The sequence below is a fragment of the Rhea americana genome, unplaced genomic scaffold, assembly GCF_003343005.1.
Source record: "Rhea americana isolate MKP2758 unplaced genomic scaffold, rheAme1 scaffold_22, whole genome shotgun sequence".
NCBI classification, from domain to species: Eukaryota; Metazoa; Chordata; class Aves; order Rheiformes; family Rheidae; genus Rhea; species Rhea americana.
In genome coordinates this window covers 5,914,564-5,927,299 of record NW_028186329.1, presented here as the reverse complement: position 1 = coordinate 5,927,299, position 12,736 = coordinate 5,914,564, and the positions used below count along the sequence as shown (strand labels likewise).

At 38.0% G+C, this 12,736-nt stretch overlaps 1 protein-coding gene across 9 annotated transcripts in view; it reads right to left on the bottom strand.

Moving 5' to 3' along the window:
* Nucleotides 1–3,292: 3,292 nt before the first annotated feature.
* SNCAIP (synuclein alpha interacting protein) overlaps nt 3,293–12,736 on the bottom strand; it is an 83,511-nt gene continuing 74,067 nt past the window's right edge. For 8 of the 9 annotated variants that reach the window (XM_085305411.1, XM_085305410.1, XM_085305408.1 and 5 more), the window contains 2 exons: nt 10,400–11,462; nt 3,791–3,883 (listed from right to left, as the gene is read on the bottom strand). In XM_085305411.1, the coding sequence (XP_085161537.1) occupies nt 3,878–3,883; nt 10,400–11,462 (1,069 nt within the window). In that variant the 3' untranslated portion in view covers nt 3,791–3,877. Of the gene's footprint in view, nt 3,884–8,583; nt 8,655–10,399; nt 11,463–12,736 lie in introns of all 9 variants that reach the window. The other variant, XM_085305417.1, reaches the window with a different exon arrangement.

The window sequence follows — 12,736 nt, the reverse complement described above, 5'->3', positions numbered from 1 at the left end:
TCATACACCAGCTATGCTGAATTACAGTATATTTTATTCATTGGTAACCTAGTGAACCAGCTTCAATCTCTAATTTTTCTGACTGAGAGCCGAAAAAAAAAGCTTACTAAAATGCTGCCGTGTTACTGAAGTTCTAATGCAAGACAAAGCATAGTCCAGTATCCTGCCGATGAAATGAAGAGCCATACTCACAATCCTGACACTGCATACATCCACATGCTGTCCACCAAAATGACCCTCCCAATACCTGCAATAAACAAACAAATAASCCAACTAAGAAATATGATGCTCCTAGAAAATGATTTTAATTCTTCAAAAGAGAGACTTGCCAGAGATTACCTGAAATTTGGAATTCACTAATAGGCTCTTAAATACTCTATAGATCAGCTTTGGTACAGAACCATGGGACATAGACACAGAAGTCCATGGGACAGAGGGTCACAAAGATTCTTGAATTTGGAGGGGATGAGTGAACACAAATTGCCACTCTTTATAAAACTAGTGTCCACAAAAATAGTTAATTAGGGCAGAATCACAATGGTTCACCAACAAATGACTTCACTACTTCGTTTCGATCAGAAATTTCCRAGTGGACTGGGAATAACCCTTTTGGACTAGGACTGTAATCAAAAGGGTTCTTTTGTTCCTGTAAAAAGCTTTGATCAAGCACTATTTTCTGAAAATATTCATTGGAAAATCCCTGCTCAGCTCTTCTTCTGAGAAATGCTTATGCTTTGTTGACAGAAGCCTGACTTAGATTCATTGCCAAGATGGATTCGCCTCAAGGATTATAAACCAAACAGCAGCAGTTATGGCACCTGGATTCTACAGCTACCAAGGGTACAAAAATAGAGTACACATTTCAGACAGCTGAAAATCACAGAATCAGCATTTCTCTTACAGAAATCACATCAGAGTGTTACCACCTGTAGGATTTGGGGCCCTAGGTAGGAAATAAACTACAAATTAGGAATGATAAAATCGGTTTATACAATGTGAGTTCATCTTCTCCAGAGATAAAATCCTCTGGTTTTACATTTCAGGTTTATATCAAGTTGGCCTTTCTCTGGCATTGGCCAGTCCTGAAACTGCTTATTGCCCCAATATGCTCAGAACTGTGGATAAGAACACGAACAGTATGTGCAGCTCTCCTCAGAACATCTAGGTCTTTCTAGCTGTATTGTATTACCCAAGTATCTATGTTTTATTGTATACCTAGCGAGTATCTTTAACCACAAACCCTGAATATCATCTGGCATCCCAATCCCACCTCATTTAATAATATCCCATTTGCACAATTTGATTTACCATGCACTGTAAGAGAACAAATATACTCTGCAGAAACCACAACCCAGCACCAAGCRGGTAACTTTTAAATTCCCAATGTCCAGAACAACCAATCTCCTCCTTCCAGGATCTGACGATCCYTACACCTTAGTCTGTTGCAAATCCTTTCACAGAAGCACTGCTTTATCCCCTGCTGCAGCTAGCATTACAGATGGCTGTAGTGGGATTTACACACATCCAGTCAAGTTAAGATCACTGCTTTTACCTTTTTGTCAACTCAGTGACCTTTATGATTCAAACTGTCCTTCAAGCCTTTGTCCACTGTCTCATACAAGCCAAAAATTTCACATCAGTCATTTTAAGGGTGCAGTTAACAAGCTAGCCATAGTTGAGGTTAAGACATTTCAAATATATTGCATATTTGATTTTTTTTAATTGACTATGTCCTTCACAAAACTTTATGTAACCCCCCACTTCTGCCATTCACAAAGTCAGTCTCAATACTTTTCGCATTCTCAAAAACACTTTTTACCCATTTATTTTAAGCCTATTCACCAGACACAGGATCTCTCTTTCCCTATGCTCTCTTTCAAAACTCTGGCAACTGCAGCATGTGTGTCTCTTTTTGCTTTACATTTAGATTTCTCATGCGCACACAGATGATGGGAGGCCCAGTTAAAGGTACTGCTGTTCCTGCTGACAGATATTTTTGGAGATTTCATTGTTTCTTTAAACAACACAGCTCAGGTCAGCTAGAGTGCTAAGTTTATTACTTCTATCTCAAAAAACCAAAGCATTGCCAAGTGACAGATAAGAACTGCGACTGCAGACGAAAACTCAGAATTACATTTATCTAAGAGCCTGCTTTTGTTACTTCAATTTTTTCCCCCTCATCTCTCATTTGCCTCCATTTTATCCAGTAGCACTCGGTGTTCATCTGGAGCCTGTAAGCAGGGGTCTGGGGCATTTAGTCATCTTGGTCTATGGCAGTTGCAAGGTTAAACTTGACATTATTCTGAAGAGTGACCCAAAGAAAGACTGTCCTCTCATTTAATTACAGGTTTCCAAATGTTAAGTAACTCGTCCAAGATAGCTACCCAGACTTCCCTGGCAGTCAGTGCAATCAGACCACACTTCCGTAAATGAGGTATCTAAAATAGGGAGGATGAATCACATCAAGGAAGTATCTACCTCTCCTCACTGGCTAGAGATGAAGCCCAGTGATTAATATTTACACAGCAAAAGTTAGGCAAAAGAACAGAGAAAATGACTCCATTGTATTTCATCAAAATCCTCTCRGGGCTCCACATTATTTACAACTAGTTCTGTAATTTCAGGAATTTAGTTTGTGTAATTTCAGAATTGTGGTATATTTTATATGGGATAAAAATTTTCTTTGGCCAATCTCCTATGATTTCCCTCTGTTTTATTAGAACAGTTACTGAAGTAAATTCTTATATATTAGGATCTTTCTCATCAAATCACAGTAGTCTTCAAATGGAAAGAGATCAATATTATCAAAATAAATCAAGTATAAGCATACATATATGGTACAAATAAATATGTCAAGTAAAAATTGCCTAGTAGTCTGCTTTGGAATCTTGTACTGTATGACAGACCTAACAAATACTGACAGTTACAAGAAACAGAGTTAATCATTTTTTTCCAAAAGGTTCCAAGTGCATTCAATGAAAGGATCATGATGACTTTGAGGAAATCAAACTGGGTCTTAATGGACCATGAGGTGATTTGAAAAGTGCTGAGCACATAGCCAATGTTCAGCAAATAACAATAAATAGTAACTTAAAATTGCATTTATGCATTTTTTGATTTCTTCACATTTTAAACCTGTTAAATGACCATTAAAGAAATTCTTGACCCAACCGATTTTCTGTACTTAAGTCCTGGTGCTGGATACCATCTCACTATCTCCAAAAAGAACACCAAAATGACCAATAAACCATCTAAAGCTGTAGGGAAGAAAGAATGAAATATGAGAAGTATCTGCATTCAGTGTGTCCTATTAACACTGTCTTTATTTCCTTTATACAAAAAAATAGAAAAAACAACAGACAAAACATACTAGAAAAAAAAAAAATCAATGCTTTTGCCTTGGTCTCATTGAGGAGCTGAGCAGGCAGAGTCCTGGTGATACTTTTACAGTATCTGTCATTGAGAAAGGGAAATAAAGAAATATGACACTATATCCATGCAATAGAGGAAGTACAAAATGTGTTCAATGGCCCAACAAACATTTTGGAGGGTTGCCTGTGTCATAACAATTTTCAAACCATTACTCTTGCTCACCCATGCCTTTACACAGTACAGCTTACAAACAAGTTACATATACACATATATCATAAAAAAGTTTTGTATACGATCTAACTGCTACAAATTAAGGCATCCTAACAGTTTGCTGTTTTGCTGGTGAGGGGTATGTCTCATATTAGTGTTTTTCAAAAGGATATATCTCGGGCATTTCAAACAAAGTGAGACATCATGAGATGTGGTTTAGAGGAAGAACTCCTGCAGCTCTGGTTCTTCAGGACTTTTTTGACTGTAAGATTTCTGGCTTTTCCTATTGATGTTATCATGCCTGGAGAGAAAAAGAAGAAAATTACTCATGGTAACAACGATGATATAAAGGGATCTGTCTTGCTTTTATTTACTCTGCTTTATCCAGTTTGCAAATTTTGAACTTTGAATTAATCTTCTTCTCTGGGCTTATTTCTCTAGGCATGGTACACATAGTACACATTTCTCAATACTGTAGATTCTTACTAACTTTCTTTTAGCTACAATTCTGCAATCAAAACTGGAAAACCAATGGAAAGACCAGGAGCTTTGTGAGTGAAATCATGAATCAGGACATTGTCAAAATGTTCTGGTAATGGGCAGAATGCACAAAAAATTCCTAGATCCTTTAGCGGAAAGTAACAAAATGATGAAAAGATTCATTACAACTAAGGAGTTGATTTGTAACTGCAAATGAAGGGAATGAGTGATATGCAGGCCTTAGTTTATATATCTGCTTAAGTAGAAGATGGTGGCACAGGCAGTAGGAAAAATAGCAAGCAGTAATTCTACTTAAGCTTTTTTGAGGCAGGGCCTGTATCTCTTTCAACATTGTAATTTAGGTAAAATCTTAATTTAAATCATTAAGATTTTATTAGATACACAGATAAAGATCCTTCCTCTATAATGTATCTTCATTTCCACATCATGCAATTTTTTAAAAAAATCTACTGTTTGTGACACAAGTCTCAGTTTTCCAGTTAAAGTAGAAAAACCAAATCCTGATCATTTGTAACATCTAAGTTCTTATCTAAGTTTTCCCCAGTTGTTTTCATAAGTCCTTCTTCTGAATCTCCGACCTGTTCCCTAATCTTCCCTTTCAGTGAAGGATTTTGGAGAAAACATCTAGGCCACAGCAACTTTCAAAATGGTTAAATGTCTTATTTTTAGCTATTACTGCTTAACAGCAAAACTCCTACTATACAATCATGACTAGTTGGTTTGTTGTTGCAAAGGATAGATCTTGCAGGGAGGTTAAAAACCCACAGCAAAGTGTAAGGGGTATGTCTATAAAAAGCTTGCCTGAAGCTCACATATTTGTGACCCTGATTCTTGTAAACCAGATCGCTTTAATTTATGCCAGTCTACACTCACCACAAATTGCTAAATATCCACAAAAGACTGATACTTAGTATGTTTAAACAGACTTGTGGTTACTCCAGGATTTAACAGGAGCTGACCTTCTCAGAGACTGTACTTGCAGATCCAAATAAGTGGGCATGAGGCACCATGAGTGGAGTCTCCTCCACTCATCTCAATTACTGTGGCCTGTACACTGAAAGTAAGCGCAAAAGACAGAATTGAGTTTCATGAGGTAGGATTGGTAGAAATTAATTAGAGGAAGAAAATCAGGAGCATTTAAATGTYTCCCACAGTAATGTTTTGGCATTTACCATGCATTGCTGTTATCAACATTATATTTGAGTGTTAACTGTGGAGCTCTATTAAAGGATGGTTTGTAAGGTTAGGACAATTTCATTAACTATTGGGTTAGCTTAGCTTTGCAGTGCTGCAATACATTATGGGTGAGTCCCCATAGCTCTATCCAGGTAGAGGCTGTACTGGCACTCCACACACCCCACTTTGCAGCCCTATAGTTGCACCATGATCTTTAAGAGAGTTGTTTCTAGCTACTGCAGATATATCTCTAGGTGACAACACAGAACAGACACGTCTTTTACAACTGCCCCCTCTGCCTGTTGACCTGAGGAAAATACATTAGTAATATTACTAATTACTAACCAAATTTCTAGTATCTGGTGCCTGTGCCACCAGATAAGCACTCACCACCTCTTTACACAAGTGGCACTGAAATATAATCATAAGAGTTCACAACAGAACTACTATCAATTGTCTGGAACAAGGCCTAAATTATTTTTATATTGATTTTATACTGTACTAGTTTGAATCATTAAAATGTTATTAAGAAAAAGATCTTGTTTTCTAGCACACAGATTGAGATCAAAGTTGTAATTTATTCAACACTAGATCTGGCAGTGGAAAATCTGTTACACTAGACCCATTTATTATTTTAAGAGTGTCCCCGTTTATTATCTGACAGAATCCTGATGGCAGATTTTGCTGATTGACTCTGAAGTATTAGACATCTTCAGCTGTTGACAGCTGCAGCTGATACAAGGTTTTGTACTGTTAAGGTGAGTTAGTGCTCACTTTAATGTACTGCAGATCTGAAATGATTTAAAGTGTGGGAAAGAACAGTTCACTGTTCTTTCACTTACATGTAAGATGGAAATAACTACAAACATTTGTTTGGAACTGTAATACACAAGAAACTAGCAAATCTTTCCAAAAGAGGAAAAAATATCCCAACTCATCCTCTACAGCTCGCTCTTAGGCTCTTATAAAAAAATACGGTGTATCTAATTTTAAAAGGATACTAGAAAATGTAATATAATTTTCTACTATTAAGCTGTGAACAATTTGAAAAAGTAAAGTATAAGACCTCAAGGTAAGTATTTTGAATGAAGAAATAAAACAAACAAAAGAAATAGAAGCTGAACAAAAAACAGCTGGAATCTGGTGGACAAAAATGTCATTTGATTCCAGGTAGATTTCCTATAATGCTTTCAGATTTCAGAACTTGCTAACAAAATCCCCCATATAAGAGTTTGAGTTAAAATAAGTTTGGGACTGTATCCCGTAGTATAACCCATCAATACAATCACCTACAATGATTGTAGATGATTGCAGAAAGCTTCTTTTTTGAGTAGCTCTGAAATGATAATTACACAGTCTCCCCAGACCATCCAGAGAAAAATTTAGACTGTGTCCAGGGACTTGTAGTGCACATGATGGCAATGTTTTTCTAAGTTTCACAGTCTACAGGGCAATCACTCCTTTTGCTCATTCAAAAACCATGAAACAGACTAAAAAGTATCTCAAAAGCTGGCTTGGAAATTTTGGGAACATTCAGGTCTGTGTTCTGACTTTTGATGACCACAATACATTTTCCATTTTTACGTGAATTTCGGAAATCTAACACTACACTGTGTTGCACACTATTTGCTGACTTTTGTCCTAGTAAGAGAACCTCTTCAAGCTGTGCCCTCACTGTATCCAGCGCTCCTCGTTKCCTGTTCCCTTCAGAAAGCCCCAGACTGCCCTGCTCAACCCCTTTTCCCCTCTCTTAGAGAAGAAAGAAAGAACAGATCAGGCACATACTTGCTCTTGAAATACTTTCTCTGCCACCACCTATACCAGTCCTTTCACTTTGGGGACGACTGGCAATTTCCCTTAAATTGACTCTCTCATTTTCCAAGTGCTCCCTGCCAGGGGAACACCATGTGGAGGAGCAGGCTGGGGACATGGTGGTTCAGCTGCGCCTGCCAGCATGGCTAGAATGGCAGGCCCAACCCCGACCCTCATTTTCCCAGCAGGTGATTCTGAAAGCTGCAGCCAGACCTGCAGTATCTCTTACAACGAGAGGTAAGAGGAAATGCCGTGCTGCCAGGGACTTCTCACACAGGAGGATTTACGTGAAGCTACATCCTATTACGAGAACTGGTTACATCTGTGAGATGGTTCTAACATATGGATGAGATTAATGATCTTGTATCTCCCCACTGTTTGGATGGAAAACTGGGCCTTTGACCGGAGACCACTCACAGATGCCACACGGAACTGCTCAGGTACAGTAGTTTTCTGCACTGGAATTTCCCTGTATCTTTAGGAGAGAATGAAAACTCCAGAAACTTCACAGTTCTGTATCTGGTTTCACATACACTGTGTCAATGATTTCAGAACAAGACTCCCTTTTGAATTATGAAAAGTCATAAATGTACCAAACACAAAYGAAAATGTGTTTTAAATAAGGGAAGTTCCTGGCATTAGAAAACAAGTGAGTAAAGAAATCTCTTAGGCATTTAAAAAAGAATAACTTGAAAGTGATACAAGCTCCTGAATTAGAGAATGATTAATTTAAAATTTTCTGCAGAAGTACCTTCAAATGTATAGCTTTAGTGTGAACAGTTGTTTTCAAGCTTTATGAAAGGATTTACATCTCAGTTTAACAGAAAAAACCCTATTATCACATTAATTCTGGAATTGCTACAGTAGAACAAAAGTGACAGAGAAGCATTATAAAGCATTTGCTTATAAAACAMGTCAAGTACTGTTTTTTCCAACGTGTCTTTATGGATCTTGAAAGACTGGCATTTATCCGCCTGATACTCCTGATGGAATATGTCTAAACTCAGGAGATTAAACATAGTTAAAGTTAACAGACTTTTTAACTTTAAAAGTCTGAGGGAGAACAAGGAAAATGTGCAAAAATAGGAGAGCACTGCACTTAAAGAACAGCATTCCGCCTCACGTTCTTTTTTGTACTCTATAGTTAGAGAAGAACTGTAGTGTTTTTGCTCTCTTCATGAGAGGAAATTTAATTTCCACTCTCATCTAGTATTTGACTTCCATTCAACAGAGGCTGAATACCCAGCCAAAGTGAGCTAAACTCCTTGGTGAATTTATGACTTTGACTACTTTTTATACATGCTTAGAACTGAAATCTTGTAGCCAGTTCACTGGTGACATCAGCAAAAATCCATCATAAATTTCTATTTTCCTAGGAATTTAAATATTCATCTATTTTCTCTCTTGTGCATCAATCAATACTACTATTCAGCTATGAGTAATTTTAGCAAACATGCAATTAGAGGAAAAAATTTCCAGAAATACTGAACTTCACCATGCATAAGCACATACCAAGCATAGTTACACAGATGTTCTTCATTCAGCGTGCTAGAGGAAAGACTGGTGTAGATGAAGTAAGGCCCCTAAGGAAGTACAACATACAAATCGGTTGAAAACATGCAAAGAGCTTAACACATGCATAATATGGAAGTCTATCAAAACATGCAAATAGCCACAGCAATTTTTTTTATTTTTGAAGTTATAAAACAAGGCTAAATCTGTTGTTACCTCTTCAAGCTATGTGCAGGGGTTCTTCGAGTTGGTATTAAAGTTTTCTTTTTTCCCCCTGAAATTTTGAGGTTTGGCAATAGCAACATGCAAATGTGGCCCTTTCATAGGTAACATGCATTTTACAGTGCAAGTGTCAATACTGTTAAGATTCCCTCACCTAGCTCTTCAAACTTCTTAGGGCGTCTTAGCTTATGAAAGCTATTTATGAGCTTACTGCCTATCAGAACATCTTTGAAGACAGACTGTCTTGCATTCTACCACTAAAAAATACAAATCACCCTTTCAAATAAATTTGCTGTTATATTATGAAAATATTTCTATGTTAAATTGGCAGTTCGTCTAGACAATCCATGAGTTATTTATAGGCTACAATCAGCAGCCCATATTATGATTCTTGGTAAACTTTATTAACTGCATTTCTACTTCAGTCTAGCTTTTTTGGTCTGCTTTGAAGTATTAATTTCATTTAACATTCTGGTATGACACTATTCTATCCACAGTATCCATTAATATGGAACACTTTCACTATTTTCTAATTTTCTCTTTCCAYTTTTTTTTCCATGCTCATTTTATCTTCTCTRTGCCTAAGATTTTCCTGTGTTTTTCTCCCACTACCTTGTCATACTTTTTACAGTATATAATTCACTATTCCTCCTCCTTCTCTTGGCCTGCTTTATGTTCTCTTTTTTTTTCATCTTGAAATTATTCCTTCACTTTCATCCACCTCTTCCCTCACTTTCACAGAGGATTAAATGATACGCCACTCCCTCTCACTCAATTTTTTATTCTATCTCCAGACATTCACACTTCTCTTTGCCATATACAAGCACGCTGTGGTCACAGTACTTCCTACCTCTATTTTCATTCAACATCTCTTCCTTTCTCTTGCAAGAGATATTTGTTTGGAGTAGTTTTTCTCCTTTCCTTGGCCTCCCAAGAGAGCCAGCCTTCTGACTGGAGCAATCCCTCTATTGTGATCCCAGAAAGAGCACTTGCCTGTGGTAAGGGGATGATCCAGCTTCAGCACATGTTATTATAGACCACCCATAGGCTCTGCCAAGAGCAGACTGCATACTGTGAGGAGAGGATGTGCAAAGGAGATTGAGTACTGATAGCTTAGGCACCTAGGGGATGGCTGTACCTCCCACAGAAGCAGGAAGGACCTCTTCTGCTATTTTTCCTATTTATATTCTGACATCTATTTTTATCCTGTCACCTTCATTGGTCATGGCTACAGGACAGGGCTAGTCCTTCAGTTATTTACTCCCCAGAAATCCCATGGATTCAAGTCTGACATTCTCACAACACTAAACATTCATTCCAGGTCAATCACATCTTTGTGGAGAGCTTTTGATAGAGAGCAAACATACTGCATGCACCAGAGTAGAGACTCTGCATACAAGCAGCACCTGCCTCTCCTTGAAAAAGCCTTCCAAAATTAAGACAGTGGACTGGCCTTCTACTGGTCATATACAGTAGAGCGTTTGTGGAAATCCTTTTGCTATAGTAAGGTAGGAATAAGCTGCTCTCAAAACTATTCATCATTTAAAAAAAAGAAAAGAAAAGAAAAGGCTCTTCCTCCTTTTAATGCACTCACTGTCTTGTTTCTTCCTTTTACGGGAGTTGCTGGATTTCCCTTGCTATCTGYTGTCTTCCTTCCTAATGAAGTAAAAGGCAGCGTTGATGAGGTTTTGATTAGGTTTGCTGTTTGACAGTTGTTGTTGTTATTCTGGTTACCACTCAGTGTCTCCATTATGGATCTAAAGGTTCCAAAAGGTCTTTTCAGCTGGTCCCCAACTGGTTCTCCAGTGCTAGGTGGTGCCCGCAAAAGTGCTTTACCCCGGTCTTTATCCTTTTCCTCGTTCAGTTCTGTCTCTGTCAGCTCCACCTGCACCACAGGCTCCTCAAAGGTTACTCTGAGTTTCAAATTTTGGGAGGTTCTGCGCTTTGAAGATGGAGACTTGAGGGCACTTTTAGGGCTTGTAGCAACCTTTTGAGCAATGGCACTATCAGAGCTGGATGGWGAGTTGTCTCCAGAAAACTGGCTCTGAGATACAGTACCAGACTGATACTGGGATTCACTATCTGGATCGCTGCTCTCTGAAGTAGGGGAAGGACTGTGGCCATCCACAGACTTAGAAACTCTGATACCAAAAGGGAAGCGGCGCCCTGCTGCTGAAGTATGTTTCTTAATCATCAGATGCAAACTTTCTGTGCTCTCAACACTTTCTACTATGGGTTGAGGCCTTGGTTTGTCAGTTCTTTTCACAGGAGTGTTCTTATGGTCCTCAGAATTAGCCGAGTCTGTGTCAGACTCACTGAGAGATCTCTGCATAAGTTGCCTCAGTCTGGCTAACTTCAGCTCCCTTTTCTCTGGCAGAATCTTCTTCACATTCTTGGAGGAAGCATGAGCATCCTGAAATTCTAAAGAAAGCTTTTCCTGCATACAGACATTTTCAGAGATCTCCTTTCCCAACAACTGGCGTAGGATTTTATCCGAGTCCTCATCTTTTATCTTGGCCCGAGTGCGGCTAGAAGTTCCCAGGCTGCCAAGAATCTGAATCCCATCTTGGGTGTTCAATTTACTTTTTGGTAGAGACAATTCATCTGCTTCAGAAGGTTTCCACTGGGGTTTGCCAGAAGCAGGAGATGATGGTGAGCTTAAAGAAAAAAGGGGAGGAGAAAATTTCAACACCACAGGCAAATCAATGAACATACAGAATGTGAAACTGCCATTTCCAGTGTTCATGTCCATCCCAGCTTATTGTTACTCGTGCTCTTCATCGTTACTCACACGGAATTCATTATTTTGATGCTAGAGTGAAGACTGCAAAGAGAAGGATATAATCCTGCTTCCATTCCTAACTGGGATTTGAATCTGTTTCTTTTTTTTTTTCCTTGAAAGAATACTCCTTAAAACCAAAACTTAGAATGGTCATTTCAATACCAAAGATGACTTTCTGAGGATGGTTTTAGAGAAACTACAATTTCTTGTTTCTATTGGGGCTAGTATGTTTTAAAAGGTTGGGGGGAAAAAAACCCACACACATTAAAAAAAAAAGGGGGGCAAACCAAAATGCTCTACTCTTCAAGTCACATCATAATACAAAAGTAGTTTATTCTAAATGCAGTAAAAATACCAGCTGTCTGCATAGCAGCGATTCCATATATCTTAAACTTCATCTGGTATTGATAATAGCCATATAAGACTACATAAAAAGTCAGGGTCATTCACACTCAAACCTTTTCAGATATGAAATACTGAAAGCATGAAAAAGGTGACATGAATTTATTTCAGTACTACTAGAACAATAAATTAAATTTAGAACTCCAAATGTTACAAAGTGAGGATACAGCAGTCTCAAGTCTGATTCGTAAAGAACGTAAATYACAGAGCTCAGTTCTTTCCCCATGACATACCTGAGAGCTCGTGAAACTCCACATTCTTATTATAAACTGCCTTTCCTCTGAGCAAGGGTAAAGTGACAAAATTAAGGTTAGTGTGAGCCACTAAATCCATGAATCTCATTTCCTCCCATTTCCAAGAAAATTCTATTCTGAAGAGTCCATAGTTACAACAGTATACAAAATTCACATATATCACTAGCCACTTCAACTCATTATGAGCTTTTTTTTATTGTGGAATATATGCAAATCAAAATAATGACACTAAAGAGTATATATGTATCTAGAAGTGACATAAGAATCTAAACCTATTAAAAGGGTTAGATTCTATTATCTACTGCTGTATCTTTGCAAGATGATCATATCCACGAGTGAGTTCTAGCTAGGAGGAAAGGCAGCAACCAACTATGAAATCAAGCTAAAACAACATAATACCACTTTCAAACTAACTCATTTAATTAAAAAGGTGTTGAAACCTACCCTTCCACAGAAATAATGAATGATGAGAAATCACCTCACCTTATCCAAT